The sequence below is a fragment of the Vulpes vulpes genome, chromosome 15, assembly GCF_048418805.1.
Source record: "Vulpes vulpes isolate BD-2025 chromosome 15, VulVul3, whole genome shotgun sequence".
Classification (NCBI taxonomy): Eukaryota; Metazoa; Chordata; class Mammalia; order Carnivora; family Canidae; genus Vulpes; species Vulpes vulpes.
Genome location: NC_132794.1, coordinates 83,548,617 through 83,573,899, shown reverse-complemented (window position 1 = coordinate 83,573,899; position 25,283 = coordinate 83,548,617). Strand labels below are relative to the sequence as shown.

The following is a 25,283-nucleotide window of genomic DNA, read 5'->3' as shown; positions in this document are numbered from 1 at the left end:
TTTTTTTTCAAGACAGTTCAGGGGATTTTCTTTTTCTTGTAACAGTTAAAGTTCTCCTTTAACCCTTCTCCCAATACCCTTCTCCTTCCCTTTCTGCAGTTAGAATCCTCACTTCTAGCCACATTAATCTCCCTGCAGTCACCCTACATGTTCTGGTCCTCTTTGGCTAGCCAGAGACCTCTCCTTTTTCTCAAGTCCTGATGGACATATAGCAAACGTGTATAATGTTCATATGACCTATTTTCCACTTAGCCATACCTGGTATGGGTACTGGTTTTCTTACCTCTACATTTTTGTTCCCAATAGATTATTAGAGAGGCCAAGTATTTTATCTTTTATTTGTTCCCCTCTTCTCTGTCACCCCACCTGAGATACCACACAGGTCTGAGGTGGTATTCTACACTTTCCTTAACAATTTTAACCACTGTTTCTTTAATCTCTGGTACTCTTGGCAACAACAATTGCACCTTCACACCTGCACCCAAATTGTTCTCTTACAGGGATGTTTTAAAAGTGGGGTGTGAGGTGGACCCAGTTTAGAGGGTTATTGAGTGTTGACTCCTCTTTGGAGAGAGCCTGTTTTCCTGATTTCAAGGCATCAGTCAGCACCAGGGGGCAGGAGAGAAAGCAGCATAAATGGAAACAAGTACAAACTCAAAAGGACTGTGGTAAGCAGCATAGAACTATGTGAAAGCCTCCCACACAGTTCTTGGTACCTACTAGGTAGGCTGTATGTAGTTGAATCTGAAAGTTTAAAAACCCTTTAAAAATGATTTCTTAGTAGTTCCTGTTCATTGTAGAAAAATGAAAATATACAAAGAAGTGAAATGAAAAATTTTTAATTACTCATAATCTCACCATCCAAAAATAAGCACTGTTAACACTTTGATAGAACATATTCTACTTTCTATGCATGCACATTCTTCCTCTATTTTTAAAAAAATATTTTTATTTATTTATTCATGAGAGACATAGAGAGAGAGAGAGAGGCAAAACATAGGCAGAGGGAGGAGAAGCCGGTTCCGTGCAAGGAGTACGATATGGGACTCGATTCCGGGAGTCCAGGATCACACACTGAGCCGAAGGCAGACACTCCACTGCTGAGACACCCAGGTGTCCCCACATTCTTCCTCCAAAATGAGATCACAATACAGTCTTAATACTTTATGTTTCTCTATAACTTTAATTGGTAATATCCCCTTTTTTAGTTTAACATGTGATCATGAGTAGAATAAAAAACTCTACGTAGTGTTCCAATTTTTTTTTTTAATTATTTTATTTTTGATAGTCATACAGAGAGAGAGAGAGAGGCAGAGACACAGGCAGAGGGAGAAGCAGGCTCCATGCACCGGGAGCCCGACGTGGGATTCGATCCCGGGTCCCCAGGATCGCGCCCTGGGCCAAAGGCAGGCGCCAAACCGCTGCGCCACCCAGGGATCCCTAGTGTTCCAATTTTTGCTCTGACCTAACCAGTCCCTGGTAAGCAGCTCAGTTTGAGTTTTAGATTTATCATCTGTGGAAAAAAAAAAAAAAAAGACTTAGAACCAGTGATAATGTCAGGCACCTTCCACCATCTATCATGCTAATTGTCAATGGGTAATTAAAGGAAGACAGGGATCCCTGGGTGGCGCAGCGGTTTAGCGCCTGCCTTTGGCCCAGGGCACGATCCTGGAGACCCGGGATCGAATCCCACGTCGGGCTCCCGGTGCATGGAGCTTGCTTCTCCCTCTGCCTGTGTCTCTGCCTCTCTCTCTCTCTCTGTGTGTGACTATCATAAATAAAATAATAAATAAAATAAAAAAATAAACTATAAAAAAAAAAAAAAAAAGGAAGACAATGTGGGCAGCCCCGGTGGCGCAGCGGTTTAGTGCCGCCTTCAGCCCAGGGCGTGATCCTGGAGACCCTTGATTGAGTCCCATGTCAGGCTCTCTGCATGGAGCCTGCTTCCCCCTCTGCCTGTGTCTCTGCCTGTCATTCTCTCTCTCTGTCTCTCTGAATAAATAAATAAAATCTTAAAAAAAAAAAAAAAGGAAGACAATATGGTACAATGGTTCTTGTTCTGGCATCAACCAGCTTCTAATCCCCAGATCCACTTTGGGTAGATTTTTTGACCTCGCAGTGCCTTCCTTTCCTTATCTCTAAAAGTGGAATTAATAATAGTATACACCGTCTAGAGTTGTTCTGAGATAAAAATAGGTAAGACACATACTGTGAGACCCAGGAAATTTAACAAAAATCCCCTACCCCTGGACAAGCAGAGCAGGACTAACTCCATTTTGTGCTACACCCGCCGCCTCCTGTATGACCCCCACATGACCTGCTTATTGCTTAAGGCGCTGCCCCACCCTAGTCAACCGCTGGGCACACCCTAATCGGAAATCGGCTCATAACAATGTAACCCTGCCTTGTGCCCGCCAAAACTGCACGCCGATTCTGACCACAGTAACAGGCCAGCTCAAGTGGATACTATAGGGTAAGGTGTAATTCAATTGGCCACCTGCGTGTGGACCGACATGACCGAGCAACTACCTGCGTATCCCATGGGCCACTGGCCCCTATAAACCTGCTACGCCTCTTAGTCTCTGGGTCCAAGTCCCTGCTCCGCTGTGTCGGGTGCACTTGGACCCAGGCTCGAGCTTGTAAATAAACCCTCATGTGATTGCATCGGTGTCGGCTCCTTGGCGGTTTCTCGGATTCGCGATCTTGGGCACAACAATACAACACTTAAAACAGTATTTGGACATAGTAAAGGCCCAATAAACAGTAGCTATCTATCAGTATAATAGCTCAGGTACTGGCCACCTGTAGTAATGGAATAATAACTAAAACTGAGGAGTACTGATATGAGAATTACCAGGAGTTGAACACATGCACTGGACACTGCTAAGTTTTCTCAGCAGCAGAGTTTTATGTAATCTTTGGAGCAATTTCACTATCTCCACTTTGTGAGGAAGTTGGGGCTAGAACTTGCTTAGATTCATGTAGCTTGTAAGTGTCAAACCCAGAGACTGTGTCACTTACAGCTAGTTTTGGTTGGGCTGGGGGGCTAGAAGATCTGCTACTAGTTGGATGTTTCCTTCCAAAAACGAAACCCAAGCATTAAGTACCATCCCTGGTGATACTCAGCATGGGTGTCTTTCTTTTTATTTTAGAAACTCTATTTTAAAAATTCCAGAGATGCCTGGGTAGCTCAGCCGTTGAGGGTCTGCCTTCAGCTCAGGCTGAGTCCAGTGATAAGAGTTCCACATCAGGGGATCCCTGGGTGGCGCAGCGGTTTGGCGCCTGCCTTTGGCCCAGGGCGCGATCCTGGAGCCCCGGGATCGAATCCCACGTCGGGCTCCCGGTGCATGGAGCCTGCTTCTCCCTCCGCCTGTGTCTCTGCCTCTCTCTCTCTCTCTCTCTCTGTGACTATCATAAAAAAAAAAAAAAAATTAAAAAAAAAAATAAAAACATTCTTTAAAAAAAAAAAAAAAAAGTTCCACATCAGACTCCCTGTGGGGAGCCTGCTTCTCCCTCTGTGCCTCTGCCTCTCTCTCTGGCTCTCATGAATAAATAAATGAAATGTTAAAAAAAATTCCAGTGTTTGACAGTAATTTAAAATACACAGGAATTTTTAAAAACATTGTACATTTTGCACACTTTTATTACCTTTTTAAGATTTTATTTATTTATTCATGAGAGGCACACACACACATACACAGAGGCAGAGACACAGGCATAGGGAGAAGCAGGCTCCATGCAGGGAGTCCCATGTGGGACTCGATCCCAACACCCCAGGATCACGCCCTGAGCAGAAGGCAGACGCTTAACCGCTGAGCCACCCAGGCGTCCCTGCACACTTTAATTGACTCATGGATATGGAAGTTAATAGAGGAAAGCTAGGACATGGGTTTTTAGAAAAACAATTTATACTCGACTTAGATATTTAATTTTATGGTTGTAATTGATGGTCTAAAAACTCCCCAAACTAAACAAAGTAACGAAACCTCAGCAAAAGTAACTGGCTTGGGAGAGTCATGATACTTACAGGGAGATATTTTGACATTTTGGTTTCCACCTCACTGCCAAAGGACATCAGAACGGAGTTGAGAGACTTGGATTGACCACTGTGAGCAAAAAAGGCCATTTCATTCTGGCTTCAGTTTTCTCTTCCAAGGAGAAAAACTGAAGAATAGATTGGAATACAAAGTGCCTTTTAATTAAACGCCACGTCCTTGTTCTACGGGTCTAGCATGCTTTATTAGCAACACTTGTAGAGGTTGATAATAATTCTTAGCAGCCTGGGTCCACTCTGTGGTGGATTTTTTGATTTCACCCTAATTTAAAAATGCACCCAACCTCCGAATGCTTAGGCTAAGGCGAGGGAGAAGACGAGGAGATGTACCAACCAGTGAAAAAGATAAACATCTCGAATATGACAGACATTTGTTAGGAGCCACAGCTCTCCCTGCTTAGGTTTAACTGTGCACAAACGCTTCAGGACGCCAAAGGCATCCGCTCCCCCTAGGGCCGCGCTGAGCCGGCGCCCAGCCGGGCGAGGTTTGCCGCTCCCTGGCCCCCCCGCTACGTGCTGCACGCCGCCGCCTCCACGCCCCCCCGCCCAGGGTCCGCGTTACCGAGCGCGCTGCCGCTGCGGGCCGTCCCCGGCGCTCCCCCGCCGACCGCGGCGATCACGTTCCCAGCGCGAGGGCTCGCGCCGTAGCCGGGCGCTGATTGGTCGTGCCGCGGGGCCAGCCGCTCGGGGATTGGTGCGAAGGACGGGTTCACGTGGTGCGGGGCAGATAAGCGGCCTCTCCCACGCCGCACCCTCAATCCGCCCGAGCTCCTGCCGAACGGAGGTGGCTGCGAGCTGGGCGCGAACTTGCGCAGGTCCGCCGCCGCCCGGTGGCCCAATGAGCTGCACCAGGTAGGTTCGCCGCAGACTCCCCGCACCAGAGCAGAGGGGAGCGCACAGCTGCAGGGCGGGTGGGCTGCGTGGTCCTTCGGGCGTCGCTGAAAACGGAGACCCCAGAGGACGGCTAGCTGGCTGACTGCTGAGCTGAATCTGGCCCCAGGGAAGCCTCGGCTGGTGGAGATTTGCTCAGAGCTTCTCAGCCAAAGCTGATTTTGGTAATTAGCATCCCAAACCAGAAACTCTGAACTGTGAGTCAGCTTTAGCTCTAGTATCTGTTATCTTTTGATCTTTTGATCCCGCACAAATGCCCCAAGGACAGGGGCAGCTTGTGGGAACAGCACCTTGGCGTTACCGATTGTGTGGTTTAGCCTGGGGGAAGCTGCGGTGTGTCGTTCTGCATTCTTTCGCCCTCCTCCACGCTTCTTATCACGGTTTGCCATAGTAAACTCAGCCGGGGAGTTTGAGCAAATGATGATTTTCTAACTTTTGGCCAGGAACTCACCAAATCCTAAAACTGTCTTTCTGTAACTGCAAAAAGTAAAACATGCAAAACAAAATCACAAAACAATAAAAACCCTCCATAAAACTACTTTAAATAGCTTACCCTGACATAACTTACTTAGCAGAACACTTCTCTAAAAACCCTGCCTGTTAACTATTATTAGGCTCACAAATATAGCTTTAGCTTTCATTTGTTCTAAGTGTGTAGGTCTTCCAGAAAAATATCAGGACTAATAAATTCTGTGAATGTTCTTACATTATCCATTTTGTGTTAATGACCACTTGCCTATGTGCTTAGAGCTGCTATGGAAAATTACTGAATCCAGATTGAGAAATGTCATTATAGTATACATATACCTCCTATCTGTAAGGAGAGAACAGGGAAAAAAGAATCCATAAGCTTGGCAATACGTATGAAGGGCTAAAGGCCAGGAAAAACTAAATGGAACTTCTTAATTTAACATTGCTGAGCATAGTTATGTTTAAACTTTTAAATAGCTTTATTATCTTGCTAGTTATTAATATCCATTGCCAAACATTAGAAAATACCAAAAAAAGTACAAAGATAAAAATAGGTCATCACTGCCCAGAGATATGTAACTTTTTGGTTTATTTCCTATTAAGTATTTCATTAATTCATATATACAACATACATTGAAAACAGTCCAATTTTAAAGTAATTAGCTTTTGTCACCTAAATGTGGGTTTGTCATGGATATCTTTGTAGATGAAATATAGATTGTGTGAAGTTTTTCTTTAAGTGTATGAAGTGCTGATCTGCATTTCAGTTGGTTATTTGTGAAAATGAGGAAGAACATGATAAAATGCAAAGCTAATCCTCTGACTTCATTCTTTCCAGCCTTCTCTCAAAACCGTTCCATGAGAATTTTATTGCTATTTATTTTTCTTTTTAAGTGGATTACCTTTCCAGAGAAGGGTAGTCAATTTAACAGCAAGATCATCAGAGCAGCTAGAAGGAGCAGAGTCTGGAATCATGGTTCTAGAACTTGTCTGGTCACCAGTATTACCTGGGAAGCTGTAAGAGCATCTCTACTATCCCAGTCCCCACTCACAGAGGGTTTGCCTCAGCAGCTCTAAGTCCTAGGAATTGGCATTAAAAAGAAAGAAAGAAAACAAACTCTCTAGGCCATTGTGATTAGACAGGTTTGAGAACCACTGGCTCCGGACAAAGCAAATGGTTCTTAGAGCTATATTAGAGATTATGACATGCAGCCCTTTCATTTTTCAGATGGGGATACTGAGACCCCCACATGTTTTAAGCAGTTAACCCACGGCCTTGTAGTCTGCCAGGGCACAGCCAAATATAGGATGCAAATCTGATCATCTAATACTGTTTTATTTTACTACATCTGATAGCACATCCCTGATGCTTACTGTGCTGGTTACAGTTTAGAAAATACAAAAATAGTATATATATATATATATATTTGGAACCAGGGGAAGAGCATTCCAGATAACCCCTCTTCTTTTTGTATTCCAGAATGATCCAGGTTTTAGATCCGCGACCTTTGACAAATTCAGTCATGCCAGTGGATGTGGCCATGAGGCTCTGCTTGGCTCATTCGCCACCTCTGAAGAGTTTCCTGGGCCCTTATGATGATCTCCAACGAAGAAATTTTGTGAACAAGTTAAAGCCCTTGAAATCATGTCTCAATATAAAACAGGAAGCCAAATCACAGAATGAGTGGAAGCAGTCACATGACCAAGCCAAGAAGCGGGTTGTGTTTGCTGACTCCAAGGGGCTCTCTCTCACCGCCATCCATGTCTTCTCGGACCTCCCAGAAGAACCAGCGTGGGATCTCCAGTTTGATCTCTTGGACCTTAACGATATCTCCTCTGGCTTAAAACTCCATGAGGAGAAAAACTTGATTTTAGATTTTCCCCAGCCTTCAACTGATTACTTAAGTTTTCGGAACCACTTTCAGAAGAATTTTGTCTGTCTGGAGAACTGCTCTTTGCAAGAGCGAACAGTGACTGGAACTGTGAAAGTGAAAAACGTGAGCTTTGAGAAAAAGGTTCAGATTCGTATCACTTTTGATACCTGGAAGAGCTACACTGATGTGGACTGTAACTACATGAAAAATGTGTATGGTGCCTCAGATAGTGACACCTTCTCATTTGCCATTGACTTACCCTCTGTCATTCCAACTGAGGAGAAAATTGAGTTCTGCATTTCTTACCATGCTAATGGGCAGGTCTTCTGGGACAACAACGAGGGTCAGAATTACAGAATTGTCCATGTGCAGTGGAAACCTGATGGAGTGCAGACACAGATGGCATCTCAGGACTGTGTATTCCACCAGGTGCCCCCCAAGACTGAGTCAGAGACATCAATCTTTGGCAGTCCAAGGCTGGCCAGTGGGCTCTTCCCAGAATGGCAGAGCTGGGGGAGAATGGAGAACTTGGCTTCTTATCGATGATTAAGTAACCTAGTGACTGGTTTTGACCTGGCATATTTCCCATGTAATTCTGGGTCTGTATTGCTCAATATTAGGAAGTCTTTGCTACTTTCCTTCAGTAGGTTTAGTTTTGAGCTTTTGAGACCTGGCTATAAAAAGACAGCCACTTGAGAATTTAGTGTTGAGGTCTATACTGCCTAGTATTGCTTTGGAGGATCAAGTAACAGCCTGGAACCCTATTTTTGTAAAAGCAGTACTGTTCCAATGCCCTTTCTCCTTCCATCTCAATTCACTAGCTTTCATGGTGGGCAAGGAATGGTTGAGAAAGGACAGTTGGTGGTGATAGAAAGCTGTTTTAATGGTATGAGGAATGTCTGAAAAGTGCGCACAAAGGGCTCTGCAGCTCAAGTCCGTGTAGGAGCGGTTTGATACTTCGCTATTGGTGAGAAAATGTAAGGCTACTTTGTGCTTTTAAGTTGGTTTTACAGTTCTCTCCTAAGGAAATAATTTGTGTTGGGGGAGGGAAGATTCTATTTTCTATATTCTTGTGGAGAAAAACCAAACAAACTTTAGGGGTGTTGAGTGGTATTGGGGAAAGGTGAATAATAACTCTGGAGAGTCAAGATTTTAAATGAAGCTTTTCTTTTCAAACGATTTGTGAAAAAGCATTTGGGGAAAGTTTAAACAAATCTGGTTTTGCAGTCCTTATGTTATAAGTGATTTTGTTTGTGATCAAGGCATCATGCTTAGGTAGTCAGTCCAGAATGCTACCTAACCAAAAAAACCATACCGTCATCAGTGGTTAACAACCATGGGGATTCTGTTATGTCAAAGATTGCTCTTTGCAAGTGCCTTGATTAAGCCAGAATATTATGTTGTTCCTAAATATCTGAAGGGTCATCTGATAATTCATGAGTGACTTTATAAGAAGGTCCATTCTGTGTACTGGCATCCTGTTTGTGATACTGTTACATCTCTGAGAGTGTTGCCAGTGTACACAATTCGAATCCTTCATATTGAAGGTGACTCATTTTTCTGCCACACTTTTTCGACATGATGTTGGAAGTGAGGACTGACACTGATTCTCAATTCAAGAATCCAGTACGTTGCACATAAAAGTAGCAATCTATTTCTTGCCTATATTTGTGTTGTCTTTCTACCAATTACTTTGAAGTAAAAATATTTTTTTAAATGGATGTGAATTGTTTGGATGTATTGTAATATAATTGTTTTGGGGTGTGTATATATCCATTCTATAAGATGATAAGAATAGGAGTCCTTGAATGTTTGCTTCTATCACTGTGCACATCCATTGAGAGGTGTTCAGAGAATGCAGTTGAATTTAACATGTGTGATCTGCCATGCTGGAAAAGTACTATTGGAATAACTCTGCTATGACAGTATTTGAGGTTTGGCTAGCACCCACAATTTTTCTACTGTAAATGTTTCACTCTCCTATAGCTGTCCTTTGTGAACTTCTCACTTTAAAGAATAAAAGTGTTTGATACAAGACCTGAGTATGTTTTCTTTCTCAAAGCCACAGCTAGTCAAATAAACCATCAACTGAGATTCTCCTGTTTTAAGAACTGAGCAAAGAGGGGATCCCTGGGTGGCTCAGCAGTATAGCGCCTGCCTTTGGCCCAGGGCGCGATCCTGGAGTCCTGGGAGCAAGTACCACATCCAGCTTCGGCATGGAGCCTGCTTCTCCCTCCTTCTGTGTCTCTGCCTCTCTTTCTCTCTCTCTCTCTCTCTCTCTCTGTCTCTCACTCTCTATCATGAGAAATAAATAAATCTTAAAAAAAAAAAAAAAAGAACTGAACAAAAATAGTTTGGTTGGACCGGGAATTGGATTCACTTAAGGTTATTCACATAGTTCCAGTCTCAATAGTGAGGACACTTCCTACTGCCTGACCACTAGGGGTAGAGTCCAGGGATAGTTACTTGAGCTGCTGCAACTGTTCCCCTTTTTGTCCCCATTAGTACTTACTGTTCATCACACATACTCTGCTGGGTCAGGGTTCTCTTGGGGGCTGCTCCTCAGCTTTTAAAATGGGGGAAGAGACTGTGTGGGAAGAGCTGGAGTGGGCTTCCCCCTCTTCAACTCCACCTTCCCAAAGGGGCACAGGCTGGAGCTGCACAGAGGACATAGGGAGGGGGCAATGGGCACCAGTCCTGGACTGAAAGGAGAGGATCAGCTCCCTGCAGTGAGAGACAGTACTTCTATGAAACAGTAGATCCAGTTCTCATGTAAAATTCCAAAAAGGGCTTCTGCATGGGTTATCTTAAACAAGGTGAAACAAATGACCAGCCTACTGAAAAGGCCCAATTTTGAAAAACAGATTTTTTTATTATAACATCCTTTTTATCAAAAGTTGTAAACTATAGCCCTGCAGGCTGTATCTGGCTGTGGGTGTATTTCATTTTTCACATAGTGTCTACAACAAGGATCTCAGTTACCTTTGCCTTCTGGAAGAATTTTAGAGGTTCTAGTACCTAAAGAAGTACATCATAGCACACCCAAAATTATACCCCATACAGCATGATCAAGATGAGTATGGCCTTGAAAATGTAAAAATTAAAGTCTGTATTACTCCCCCCAAAATTCCTCCAGGAAAAAACACCTGAAAATGCTAGATAAAATATTTCTAAATTATATTTTAATATAATAATGTAATGTTTTAAAAGCAATGCTGAACTGTTAGGAAGGATGGCCTTGATGGCCTACTCTGCCTCCTAAATAAAAAGCCAAAGCAGGACCCCAGAGAATAAATGTTTACTGAAGCTGGCAGCTGTCCTGAAGTCACTTGTTAAACCCCTGGTGACCAACATCAGTCTTTAACATCTATGGCTACTAAGGGGACAGAAGTGAAAGTTAGTGTCCATTAAGCTGGGAGGTAGTCACAGTGAATGTCTAGTATAGCTAGAACCAAGGAAGGATACAGCCACATTAAGAAAATAATATAACCCTTCTTACAAAGAAATTCAACTAGGAAAGATGCCTGTACCTCTGGGTAGAGGGAAACAACAAACTCCTCTTAAAATTCATAACCATAATCTGGCCCTCACATGAATTTGTAATCTGAAATCACATTCCTTGTATTCTGAAAAACCTCAAACCAAAAATTTATTAAAAATGATCCCTGGTTCCAGTACCCACAGATGCTCAGTAAAAGCAAATGCAAGAACTCTCTGTAAAAGTGTGCCTTTAACCTAAGCCACAAAGAATTTTCATCCAACATGGATTCATAAACAAATCAATAAAAAGAGAAGTCTGACAAGATGCATGAAGAAAAAGTAAGAAAATGAAAAAAATATTTTAAAAAGTCATATTATAGGTAATGGATAAATAAGTATTAGGGCATTATGGAGAACTCCATGATGATAACTCTGTAAATTTAGATAAAGTGGAGAATTTCTAGACAAATGTGTTGTCTTAAAATGGTTTCAAGAAGAAACAGAAAACTAGTCAGGTTTTAAACTAGTAATAAACTCGTAATTTAAAAGTTAAGATTAATAATTTAAAATTGGTAGCTTAAAACCCACTCACAAACAAAATACCTGGTCCAGATATTTTTACAGGTGAGTTGTATCAAATATTTAAGGATCAAATATTTCTTTTAAAAAAAAAGATTTATTTATTTGGGGGAGAGAGAGAGAGAGCAAGAGTGAGCATGGTCGGGGAGGGGCAGAGGACGAGAGCAGGAGAGAGAAACTCAAGCAGATTCCCTGCTGAGCATGGAGTCATAGGTGGGGCTTGAGCTCATGACCCTGAGATCATGACCTGAACCGAAATCAAGAGTCAGATGCTCAACTGACTGAGCCACTGAGGCACCCCTAGAATCAAATATTTTATTTATTTATTTGAGAGAGAGAGAGAGAGAGAGCAAGCACAAGTAGGGGGAGGAGTAGAGGGACCAACAGACTCCTAGCTGAGTGCAGAGCCCAATGAGGGGTTCAATTCCAGGACCCTGAGATTATGACCTGAGCCAAAGGTAGATGCTTAAGCAACTGAGCCACCCATATGCCCCAGGATCAAATATTTCTTTCTCTTCTTCTCTCTCTCTTTTTTAAAATAGATTTTATTTATTTGAGAGCACACACAAGGTGGGGGGCAGAGGGAGAAGGAGAAATAGACTCCCCACTAGTAGGGAACCCAACATGGGGCTTGATCCCAGGACTCTGGGATGATGACCTGAAATGAAAGCAGACGCTTTACGGACTGAGCCACTCAGGCACCCAGGATCAAATATTTCTAATCTTATATAGACTATTCCAGAATATATAAAAAAGAGGGGACATTCCTCAACTTATTAATGAGTTAGCTTGACCTTGATACTGAAACCTACTGGGGACAAATGTAAGCCAATCTCACTTATTAACAGATACAAAGATTTACAAACAATAAATTATTAAAATATAAAAAAATAATGTATTATGATCAAGTTGAGTATTCTGAATGGAGTTTGGTTTAATATTAGAACATCAATGATTATAATCTGACATATAAATAGATTAAGGGAATAAAAATGTTAGCTCAACAGATGTCAAAAAAAGTTTATAAAATTTCCCTTAATGGAAAAAAAGCCCTAAAACTAGTAATAAAAGGAAATTTGGGAAAGGATATCTATTCAAAATAAAAACAAAACCTACAAACACCATACTATGGTAAATGTTGAAACTCCTTTTAAGATAAGTTCCTCTATTGCCACCTCTCTTAAACATTGTGCTGGAAATCTGAGCCAGTGAAGTAAAGCAAGAAAGAAATAAAAATAGGATTGGTAGGAAATAAAGAAAATTATCATTATTTACAGATATGTTTACCTGCATAGAAAATCCAAAAGAATCTACTACTATTATTATTAGAATAAATATGAGAAATAGCAAGGTTGTTGGATATAAATTGCGACAGCTTACAAAATGGTCCTAATGGTGCTGACCTGAGATTCATCGGGTATTTCCTCCCATGATGTGCCAGAGTTGCTCTGTGTAACCAATAGAATATAGTAGAAATTATGACACATCACCTCCAAGATTAGGCTATAAAAGACACTGTGGCTTTCATCTTAGTTGCTTTCTCTCTCTCTCTCTCTCTGATTTGCTTGCACTAGGGGAAGTCAGTTATCTTGTTGTGAGCAGCTCTACTGGGGTTGCCCATGTGGAGAGGAACTGAGGTCTCTTAAAGAGCCATGTGAGTGACCTTGGAAATGGATCCTTCAGTCCCATCTTGGCTGACATCTTGATTACAGCCTAATGAGAGACCCTGACCAAAATTTCCAGCTAAGTTGCTTCTGAATTTTTGACTTAAAGAAACTATGAGATAATAAATGTTTGTGGGTTTTTAAAAAAATTTTTATTTGAGAGAGAGAGCAAGAGAGAGAGAGAGCAAGAGAGAGAGAGCATGTGCACATAAGCAGGGGGAAGGGCAGAGGGAGAGGGAGAAGCAGACTCTCAGCTGAGCAGGGAGCCTGATTCCGGAACCCTGGGATCATGACCTGAACCAGAGGCAGATACTTAACCTATTTAACCTACTGAACCTCCCAGGTACCCCTAAATGTTTGTGGTTTTAAGCCACTAAATTTGGGGTAATTCGTTACTCAGCAATAGATGACTAATACAAGGACCACCATCCAAAAGTGAACTGAATATCAATCTATATGCATGCAATAAATAGAAAAGGTAATTTTTGGAAAAAGGGCATATTTTACAATAGCAGTAATGATATAAAAAGTCTCTGGAATAAATATAACAAAAGTTTAACAAAATATTTATGGAAAAAATTATAAGTACATATTGAAAGACAATAAAGAAATCAAACAAAAACTATTCCATATTTATGGTTAGGAACACTTAATATCATGAAGATGTCTACTATTTTACACAATGCCAATAAAAAACAAGATATCAATAGGGTTTTTTTTTTTTTTAAGATTTTATTTATTCATGAGAGACACAGAGAGAGAGACAGAGACATAGGCAGAGGGAGAAGCAGGCTCCCTATTGAGCCTGATGCAGAACTCAATCCCGGGACCCTGGGATCATGCCCTGAGCCGAAGGCAGATGCTCAACCACTGAGCCACCCAGGTATGTCGCTTAAGGAACTTGACAAATTGCTTCTAAAATGTGTGTGGAAGTAGAAAGAGCCCCAAGAAGAATCAAGGATTTCCTGAAGAAGTGGGGGAGAGGGGAGGACTTGCTATAGCAAATACCAAGATGTCTTATAAAATTACACTATTACAATGGGGTCTAAGGGCAGGGCTAGAAAATTTCCAGTGGAACAAATCAGAGTGCCCAGAAATTGACCCACATATCAATGAAGGCTTGGCTGGCAAAAGAGCTGGGAATGGTACTATGTAGGAAGAGAATGGACTTCACAATAACTGACATGGGAACAAATGGTTTTCCACATGTAAAAGCATAAAACCAGGACCCTCTCACGTCTTGCTCTAAAAGCAGTTCCAGAGGCTTGAATAATTAAAGAGGGAAAGGGAAAGCTTTTAAAAATTCTTGAAGAAAATATAGAATGCTTTTGGGACTTTGGAATTGGAAAGGATTTCTAAGGTAAAGGAATACAAACCAAAAGGAGACAACTGATAAATTTAACCACATTAAAATTTAAAATTTTTTTAAAAATCAAAAGACAACATAAAGAAAGTGAAAAGATTAGCTACAAACAAGGAGAAGCTGTAATTGACAAAACGATTAGTATTCAGAATATGTAAAGAACTTTGATAACAAGAAAAAGTCTACAGAAAAACAGGCAAAAAGATTTGAATAGATATTTCATTTAAGAGGAAACAGGAGGGGCAATAAACATAAAAAAGATTCTCCATTTCATTAATAAGATAGGGAAATGCGAATTAAAAGTATGAGATACTTTTTCATATCCATCTGAACGGCAAAAGTTAAAACATCTGTAAACAAATGTTAGTGAGCTTGTAGACAGTGGGTATCATACCCTGCTGGTGAGTGTATAAACTGGTATGACCGTTTTGGAGACAATTTAGCATTGCAAAGTTGAAAATGCATAGCAATTCCAGTTCTATATGTGTATCCTATAGAGAAACTCCAGGGGGTATATATTAGGAAATATATGGTTGTAACAGTGTTATTTGTAAAACCAAAAACTGAAACCAACACAAAATGTCCACTGACGGTAGATTGGATAGATAAACCCTATTATTTCAACAGAATACAAAGTATAAGTGAAAATGAATGGCAGCTAATCCTGCCAACACAAATGAATCTTACAAATATAAAGCTGAGCAAAAAAGCAGGTTATGGAAAATACATACAGAAAACACATACAGAAAATACAAATCTGTCTAGAGCTATAACTATAATAAGAGAAAACAAAGGAATAATAAGTAGGATGTGGCACGGTGGTCATTCCTAGGGAGGAAGATGGAAAGAATTAGGGATATTTAAATATTTAAAAATACTGCTAGCATTTTTTTCTTAAGCAAAATTTTTGCACATACATTATACATATTTCACATATAAATGATACTTTATAATAAAAATTTAAGACAGGTTTTACTGATACCTGTAAGCACAGTAGAAACTTTCTCATTCACATCCTATATAGAATTTTTATTTTCTTTTCAATATTGGGGGTGGGTGGGATGATCTCTTTCCTATGCAACCCAAAATAATAAATTGTTTTGGAATATCTGAGTTTTGAAACCATTGTCTGCCAGCTTTTAGGATATGGTTTGAATTAATCACAATGAACCATTTTTATGTTTTTCTTAATCTTTCGAGGTGCCAGATTACATCAAGTTGAGTAGAAGTTCTCATTGCTGCTGCAGAAATGAAAACAGAAGCTATATTCTAGGGCACATGGGTGGCTCAATTGGTTAGGTGTCTGACTCGTGATTTCAGTTCAGGTCATGATCTCGGGGCCATGAAATCAAGCCCTGAGTCAGTCTCTGCACTGGGCCTGGAGCCTGTGTGAGATTCTCTTTCTCTCTCTCTTGCCCCTCCCCCTCTTTAAAAAAAAAACACAGAAGCTATATTCTTAGGTATTTCTACTCAGGACCAGCTATTCTCTAGCTTCTGGTGCTTATACCTGGGGTTCTAGATTACAGAAACGGCAATCCTGTCTAACATGGCAAGCACCCTCTGATAACATTCTAAATGGAGTGAAAGCCCCTTGCTGGTCTTACCAGTAACCTACAACTATACATCATCCTGCCTTTCTAAATCTGAGCACCATCTTTCAGCTCTTATTTATCTACACTAAGGGTGGGTCAAATTTGGGTAGAGAGAGGAATCCTCACAGGGGTTCTTCACAGGGGTTGGATAAGTTCCAACTACATTATATCATCATCTACTTTCATTGTGCTTGGAAACAATGATCAAGCCACACCTGCACCCCAAACTTGCCATTATAGCAACAAAAGAAATAGATGCTACATATCACAAAAGGATATAGTCATAAAGATAGTTAGTGGGGGCTCCTGGCTATTTGCTAGTACAAGTTCACACAGTCCCTTTGCCCTACTCATGCTCTCTGTTAATGGATCTAGGTATTAACAGCTCATGACACACATGGGTACACTGAGTCAGAGGAGCTGGTGAGTCACATGCTTATACTAGTCCTCCAGCAAATATTTTATACCAGTAATTTATAATGCTGACCAGATTCATAGTAACTAAAAACGACTATAACCAGAGACACACACAGATTCAAATGTCCAGTAATGTACACTGTTGGGTGAAACAACTTTCAAAATTAATCTTTGGATATATCCTAGTTAATAGTCTATAAGTTACTTGTTCACATATCCATTTCTGGATTTATGATACACTCCCTTCCTTGTGGAAGCTAACTCCAGCTCTGACTGTTTAGGTCAAGTGGAATCAACCCTAACATCTAGCCAGAATCTTGATTTAGTTGGTATCAAAGTCCTTGGCTGGAAACAAACAAACAAACAAACAAACAAACAAAAAATGGAAACAAATCCCGAAAGTAGCCACCCTGGTAGTAAACCACATATAATATATATAAGTTCATTTAAACTATCTTCATGACAACTGTCAGTGTCATAAAGTTGTTTTAGGATCTTAGAACTTTATGTTGGAAGTATTTACTTGAAATGGCATTTGATCTGTCATGCTTTTAAGGCTGTGGCAGCCACTGGATGCCTGTGACTTAAGATATGATATAGAAGGTAGATTCTCATATTTCTCAAAGGTGGAGACGGCCTTGAAATGTTCCTTTTGTTTTTCCAATTTCCAAAGTCTGGTCTCTCATGACAAACAGGTTTGTGATATATATGCATCTATCTACTTTAATATATGTTAATATGTGTAATATAAAATTTAATATAAATTAAAAAAAATTTAAAGACACATTAATTCAGCATCATGATCAGACTATTACATTTAGCAATCAACAGCATGGGTACAAAAAAAAAATCTACATTAAAAACCTTTGTTGGAATGCTTTACACTTTCCACAGAACAGAAATGAAAATCACTTGTTATACAATTAGTCACAAATACAGTCCTCGAATTTTTTGCCCATACACATGAGTATTGTCTAAAACATGTCTTCTTTGTAGCAGCTAGGCCCTGCCACCACTGTGCTTGGCTGAGTTCACAAATCTGTTGTAACCTGTAGCTTCCCTGTCATTTCTCTGGCTCTCTTCTCCTGCTAAGCTTTGTTTCCTGGCAGTAATTAAAACTTTCTGCCACTGCCATAGCTGCTGCTGCTGCTGGAACTGCCATAGCCCCCTTGGTTTCGTGGCTTGGTGAAGTATTGGCCTCCACCACCATAGGGGCCAGAGCTTCTGCCTCCAAAATTTCCTACTTTCATGGGTCCAAAATTTGAGGATTGATTGTTGTAATAGCCAAAATCGTTATAGCTCCTGCCACCTCCAAAGTTGCTTCTGTCATTACCAAATCCATTATAGCCATCCCCACTGTCACCATATCTACCACCACCTCGACTGCCATCGAAGCTACCTTGACCACTGAAGTTCCCTCCAAGACCAAAGTTGTCATTCCCACCAAAACCACCTCCACGACCACCACCAAAGTTTCCAGAATCACTTCGGCTTCTGGCTGGATGAAGCACTAGCCATCTCCTGCTTTATAGGGCTTTCCTTACTTCACAGTTGTGGCCATTCACAGTATGGTATTTTTGAATGACAATCTTGTCTACAGAGTCATGGTCATCAAGTATCACAAAAGCAAAACCTCTCTTTTTGCCACTGCCTCAGTCAGTCATGATCTCAATCACTTCAATTTTCCCATACTGTTCAAAATAATCTCTTAGATGATGTTCTTCAGTGTCTTCTTTAATGCCACTAACAAAAATCTTTTTCACAGTTAAGTGGCCACCGGGTCTTTGAGAATCTTCTTGTGAGATAGCCCTCTTTGATTCCACAACTCTTCCATCCACCTTGTGTGGCCTTGCGTTCACGGCTGCATCCACCTCCTCCACAGTGGCATACGTGTGGAAACCAAAGCCTCTGGAGTGCTTGGGGGTCTCTCATTACCACACAGTCCATAGGCATTCCCCCATTGCTCAAAATGGCTCCTCAGACTCTCATCGGTTATTTTGAAGCTCAAACCTCCGATGAAGAGCTTCCGCAGCTGCTCAGGCTCTTTGGGAGACTCTGACTTAGACATGACGGCGTTGGGAGGGGGAGACTTTAACGATGCTTATTCGGTGGCATCCAGGGGTAGAAAGTAAATTTAAAATTAATATGATACTAAAATAAAAATTAAAACATATTTAATATTAATATACTTTATTATATATATAATATATATACACACACATTTCATGAAATGAAATTTTATATATTCATGAAATTGATTTTATATATATAAAAATATATATATTATATACATATATATACACACACATTTCATGAAATTTTAGCTAAGGTAACTCAGACAGAGATAAACTGGGTTTTGGGGAAAGTGTAGAGGGCAGAGTAGAAGATGATGCCACTGTTTTAACTTGGGACATAGGAAAATGATGTCCCACCACCTGAAGCCCATACATGTATCTCCTCCTAGACTATGTTCATGGTATCCCTGGACCCCTGTTACCCAGCTAACTCCACCTCCAGGGCCCACGCCCACCTCTGTTCTGTGTTCTCCTGAGGGTTGACTCTACCAGCAGCAGCTGCACCCAAGGTCCTGAGAGGTAGCTATTTGGAGGATGGGGTGGGAGAGTTCACATGTCCACTGAACAGGAGTGATGGGTGCAGGATGAGGTCAGGGTGGGGGACAGAAGGGGACCAGCCAGGCTGGGGCCTTTCCTGGCATTCTTGCTCTGGGCCCCATTAATCTTGGAAGGCTTTACTCTGCTTCCTCTTTTACATTTCAGCCATTTAGTTCCTTGAGGACTGTCAGCATCCTTCTGTTGGTATTTCTTCACTATTCTTTGTGTGCTTGCCAGCTGCGGAGAAAATTCTTAGCTGGTGTGCTCTGTGCCTGGGCAAACCTGGCCATGGCTTTCCCACTTGTCTTTGCTCCCACACTTTTCCTCACCCTGCTTCTTTGTCTAGCTGTCACTCCTCCAATTCATCTCTTAGAAGATGGGCAGGGGCAGGATGCTGTCAGTTATAGGGGACCATAGAGAGGTCATGGGCAGTGGGTTGAGGCCAATCTCTGTAGAGTTTTATGGGTTTGCCTTGGTGGGGGGTGGCGGGGGGTGGCAGGGTGGGGAGCAGGGACCCTGTCCTGGGTGGTATTACAGAAAAAGTGAAGAGCTTTGGTCTGAGTCTTTTGTAGACAAGCAATGTGTCCTGGAGAAGCCAGGGGCTTCCAGAAGACCCCTGACCAGCCCACCAGCAGCGAAAATGCTATCAGAGCTGCTGTGATAGGGACAAGAGGCACTTGGAGGACCTTCGCTCTTAGGAGTTAGAACCTTTGATCTCAAGAAAATAAGCATCTGATAACTGTATTTACATATCATATTAAAATGTCCAAGGCACATTTTCTAGGTCTATTATGTAATGTGACACAAGTACAGTCTGTCTAAATTGGACTTGGAAGAAATTTTATCATTAGGAGGATACTATAACTAATTCCATTGTTCCTTTGCCTTTCTTTTGCTCTTTGGCTGACGTCCCCCTCATCCTTCATCTTAAAGCTTTAGTGTCAGCTCTCAGAGTGGTCTTCTCTGACTACCCAATCTCAAACAGGTAGTCCCAGATACTCTCCTTTATTTACTATGTCATCAAATTTTGTTGAGTGCCTTGAAGTGCCTGGAGTCCTCAATTCATGTCCTTATGGAACTAAGATTTATTGAGCATTTATTAATGTATCAGGTAGCATGTTAAGAATATTACTTTCATTTTCTTATCTAATCTTATGAGGTGGGTACTGTTATCATCACCATTTTACATGTAAGAAAGTTGAGGCACAGAGAGATTAAGTAACCTACCCAAGGGCAAACAGTAAGGGGTAGAGCTGGCATTTGAACCCAAGAAATTTGATTCCAGTGCATGGATATCTCCTCTCATAGTACCCTACTCTTCTTCATTATATTCCTTGAATTACAGTTTTATTTGAAACAAGATGTTGAGTGAGATCTTTTCTATTATCTTGAAATGGATGCCAAGGCCCAAAGGTGACATGACAAGTGCTAATCACTCCATGTTTCTAAGAGAGCTCCCACAATTGAATTTGCAGGACTGGCTCTGATACCTCACCCCTAGCCCCAGCCTAGGTGTGCATGGAGAAGGCTGAGCTGGAGAAGGGGGCAGGGTTTGCTCCTCAGAATTAACTTGGAGGAGGAGCAGAACTCTTGGCAAGGGACAGGGGTACATCCTCCCTCCTCCAAGCCAAGAACTGGAGGTGCACTTTGGGAATGACTAGTGTTATATTTCCTGGCTGAACATCTGCTTGGGCAGTAGTACTACTGTCTGCACTCTATTTTTGTCCTGGGGAAAACTCTGAAGAGAGAAGGCAGGGCTAAAAGAAAGGATGGCAGTGGGGCAGGGTCTCTCCTATGGCTTGGCAGGAAGCCTAAACTTTCCATCAGTCTAAAGGACACTAAGGAAGGTACTGGACCCACCCAAGATAGCCACCCTCTGGATGAGGGGGTTTCCAGCAACAAGGGTCTGTGAGGTGGGCTACAGGTGGCAAAGGCTAGAGGATGGGGAGAAAGAGCTCAAGGACCCCTCGGCAGCAAAGTCCTCTGGGAGGGCAGAGGGTTTTGGATCAGGTATGAGATGAGAGTTTAAATTGGTCTAGACTAAATTCCAATAACAGAAAAGTGACAGGAAGTAATGGAATCTGAGATATTTTAAGGGGAACAAATAGTAAGGGAGATAATTTGACATAGTATAGTTGAGAATAGTGTTTGGAAAAAATTAAAACTATGTCATGTTTACTCTCTGTTGATTTGGAACTTCTTGGTGAACTGGTATATGTATTTAACTGTATGTTCATTTATAGACCTTCTCTCCTAACTAGTCTGTAAACTCCTTCATCCCCCCATGAAGGTGGGACCTGTCTATTTTATTGCTCTGTTCATAATACCAGTACAGAGTCCAGCAAAATAAACATTCACTGAAGTAGAAGATGTCATTGCAGGCATGGGGAAATTTAATTAGATATTAATCCTGGCATTCCAGATGTTTGACTAGACTGCTCAGTAGATGCTCTGGAACTGCAAATGCCGAAGGCTTCCTTCTCAGTAAGAGGACGGCCCGGAAGGGGTGGAGAACATTTGTGTGACAGTCATACACAGTAGCATTCAAAAACTCAGTATCCATACTCTCCCCTTAGGATTGCAGTCATGTAACAACATCAGAGCTTGGGCAGCAGTACTTCCGTCATTTACAAAATGCCTCTATCATATCGATAACTCAGGATTGTTGTGGAATTCAACTGAGATCATATACGTAAGGCACGTAGCACAGTACCTGGAACAGAGTAAATGTTTACTAGATGGAAGCTCTGATAATAATAGGAATGCAAAAATAAATGTTTTAAGAAATATGTGGCCTGTACCATAAGTGATTTTGAGCAGCAGGACCTGAAGCTTATAGTTTTAAGGCTAAGAACTTTGAGAGTGTGGGTGTGGGGTGCTCATGATTCTGTGTATGGGACTGGTGAGGAGGAGCTTACAGGACCCTTAAAGTGTGGGAGGTAGAATCAAGTGAAGAGATTAAATATTGGGAAAGGCTTTACAGACCATGAAGTGAGGAGCAGTGTGAGGATTTATATACGTACAACCAGAACACTGCAAGAGTTAATAATGGGCCACTGGCAGGCTCAAGACTCATTGTTTATTTATAGAAATGCCTTAGGAGAGAAGGGGAGGGAAAGGGAAGAACGTGTTTCTGTACAGAAGTGTCTGTGTGTATAAGAGAGACATAGGCAGGCTGACAGAGACTGGGCAGAGGATGGGGGTTTGAGGGCAGAAATTTCCAGGTTCCATTTTTCCCTAGACTTCCACTTAACACATACACACTGCCTTCTCCCTTCTCCCCTTCTCCATTCCCTTATCTCCCAGCTGTCTTAATGCCATCTTCTCTGGCTGGTCCTGTCTAGACACCTTGTCTGACCTTGAACTATCACTCAATCCTTCTGGGTGTTGCCTCAGCCAGAGAGAGCTGAGTCCTGGCAAAGGCCACACTGAAAATAATTCAGTATGAAAGCTGGGCTTGTTCTCTTCAAAGAGTGAAGCAAGCTAACAAGAAATGATGAGAGAGTTCCCCCACCCCACATCCACTCCCTCCAAGTCCTTCTTGAAAACTACCCTTCCCCTTCTGTGGATGACCTCCATCCTTAATGAAATGAGAGAAACAGAACATCAAGAGTAGTTTCCTTTTCAAATGAAAAATATATATTGAAGTGCATTTTAAATGTTGTCTGGCAGGAGTGGGTGGTTGGGGGAGGAGAGGAGGCTGACTTGCCCTTTCTTTGCTAGTTAGTTATCTGGAAACCTAGCCCACCCACACTTTTTCCATAAAACCGGAAGGGCAATGTATTATTGTGGGAGAAATACTGCAGTTTCTTCAAATAGAAACCTAGCTTTTCTTAGGGCTAGTTCTTCATTTACAAGGTCAGCTGTGTTCTTTGAACAGGTTAGTATTTAGAGGGATTGAAACTGGTCAGGAGCCACCAAAGAGGTTTTGGGTAAGAACCTTTTGCTCTACTCCAGGGCCTGTGTCCAGGATAGTTGGAAAAGAAAAGGAAGGCTTAAAACTTTAGGAGATGTTAGGAGTTGGATGGAAGGAGTAACCACAGAGGAGCAAAGTAGTTGACAATGGCTTCTTGAGGAGAAATACAAATGGGTGGATTTGGACAGACAAAGGGGAAGAGATGGTATACTAGAGGGGCACAAGAGCAAGGGCAAAGACAGGAAGTGGCCATGACTATAGTGTGGTAGGAAAGCAAAGAGATAAATGTGCTTGGCTAAAACACTGGGGGCTGTAGTAAGGTAAGGTGCAAGAGAATTAAAGAATGTATACTTTTTCTTTTTCTCTAGCTAATATGGAGACAGATCAGAATTTGTCTTTACCTAGAAGCAATCCAATAGAACAGAGGGTTAGAAAGTCTGACCAAGATGGCTCAGGGAGTGGGAGATAAGAAGCAAAAATTCAGTGGGGTGCTCACTTCAGGTGAGAAGGGACAAATACCTAGGCTGAGCTGGGCAGTGGGCCTGACAGGATATGAGGGGAGCAAGGCAGCTCCAGACCCTCTGAGTGAGCTGCTCTTGTGGCCGGAGTGCAGAATGAGAAGAGGTTCTTGACTGGGCCAGTTTGGCCATAGTTAAGGAAAACTGGCTTGCTGCTAAACATGAACGACTCATACTATAGTGTTAGGTGCATAGATGCTCTTGATGCCTCCTACTCAACCCAAGGAAAAGTACAACATCTGTGTCTATTGGTTTCTAGTTGTTTGGTTTGTAGTTGGCAGTGATGGCCAAGAATTGAAGGTCAGTGAGCATGCTTTTTATTTGGCTTAGTGATGGAGCTTTGGGTTCTTCATGGGAAATCCAATTTTCAGAATTTCAATTGCTGACTCTTCCATTAGACAGAAGTCATGTACTTATTAGTCTTTTTTTTTTAAGAGCCTATAATTGAACAATGTAGCTATCTGAACAGTCAAAATTGTTAATGAAGAACTTGCACTAAAGTTCATTATATAAAGTTCACTATTATAAAGAGGCATCTTCCTTAAGAACTTCCTAACTCAGAGCCTATATACTACTCCTGTGTATATAATTCTAATTAAATAACCTTCTAATTTCCTAGCCCACAGAACAGACAAGGGTTAGGAAGGTTTTGTGTGTGCAAGAGAGATACGTGTATGTGTGTGTGTGTGTGTGTGTGTGTGTGTGAGAGAGAGAGAGAGAGAGAGAGAGAGAGAAAGGAAGGAAGGTGGCAGTGGTGGTAGTCACACTGGCAACAATGAAATGAAGTGGTTAAAAATAAGATAGGAAGGACAACACAAAAGTTTTTAAAAACTCAAGAAGCATAGCAGCCTGGGATTACTGAGTGTCCAAAAACCTGCATGATCCATGAGGGCATTCCCACCTGGTATAATCACTGAGTTTCAAAATGATAACTGTGAATTATTAAGAGAAGAGTAAGTTATTTTTTATTTTTTTAATTTTTATTTATTTATGATAGTCACAGAGAGAGAGAGAGAGGCAGAGACACAGGCGGAGGGAGAAGCAGGTTCCATGCACCAGGAGCCTGATGTGGGATTCGATCCCGGGTCTCCAGGATCACGCCCTGGGCCAAAGGCAGGCGCCAAACCACTGCGCCACCCAGGGATCCCGAGAAGAGTAAGTTATATTCCACGTATTCTGTTTAAGGAGACTGGGGAGGACATAACACTCTTCAGAAAAATTTCCATTTTTATAAGGGGTCATACATTCAAATGCCTTCAAGAGCCAGTAGTGTAAATAAGTGAAATGGATGAGGTGCACACAGTTGAAGGTGTGGTCCATTCAAAGATATGGAAATTCAATAAAAAGCCAAAATACTGTTAGTGCCAATGAAAACACATATGCCAGCTGAGTGAGCCAGGAGTTTGTCCGTTTGAGATGCCTGGTTGGAGTGGTTCAATCTGTTTTAGTGCGGTCAGGTTTTCAGAAAGTGCTGAATGAGGAAGAGTTTACTTCCCAGATGTAGATATATGAGTTGCTATTTTATGTCTATGTCAAATGCTTTTGCACTTTCCCCTAAATTCAGGTGGCATGTTTAATGACAGTGACAAAATTAAGTCTGCTTCTGAAGTAAGACTGGCAGACTATAACAGGTGTAACTGCCTTTGAGAATTTTTCCTTTACATAATTAATGAGATGTTTATAAGTTTTAAGAACTATAAAACTGGCTGAATTTTGTATAAGAACCCTTGAAGGACTGTAGAACATTCAAAAACAATGAGATCCAAAAGACCGAGACCAAAGTGAAACTTAATGATGAAGACAGGCCACTGAAGGAAAAAAAAATGATTGAAAACAAGAGGATCAAAATATT

At 41.5% G+C, this 25,283-nt stretch overlaps 1 protein-coding gene and 1 long non-coding RNA gene across 2 annotated transcripts in view; one reads left to right on the top strand and one right to left on the bottom strand.

Annotated features, from left to right (window-relative positions):
* The first annotated feature begins 4,604 nt into the window (after positions 1-4,604).
* PPP1R3C (protein phosphatase 1 regulatory subunit 3C) lies at positions 4,605-9,325 on the top strand. The gene is made up of 2 exons (XM_025990648.2): positions 4,605-4,906; positions 6,897-9,325. The coding sequence occupies exons 1-2, from the start codon at positions 4,893-4,895 to the stop codon at positions 7,834-7,836; spliced, it is 954 nt and encodes a 317-aa protein (XP_025846433.1). The 5' UTR covers positions 4,605-4,892; the 3' UTR covers positions 7,837-9,325.
* Positions 9,326-13,725: 4,400 nt separating this feature from the next.
* Positions 13,726-25,283, bottom strand: part of LOC140595692 (uncharacterized) — a 52,516-nt gene continuing 40,958 nt past the window's right edge. Inside the window, exon 2 of the long non-coding RNA XR_011997505.1 lies at positions 13,726-18,485. This is a non-coding gene — a long non-coding RNA (uncharacterized lncRNA). The remainder of the gene's footprint in view (positions 18,486-25,283) is intronic.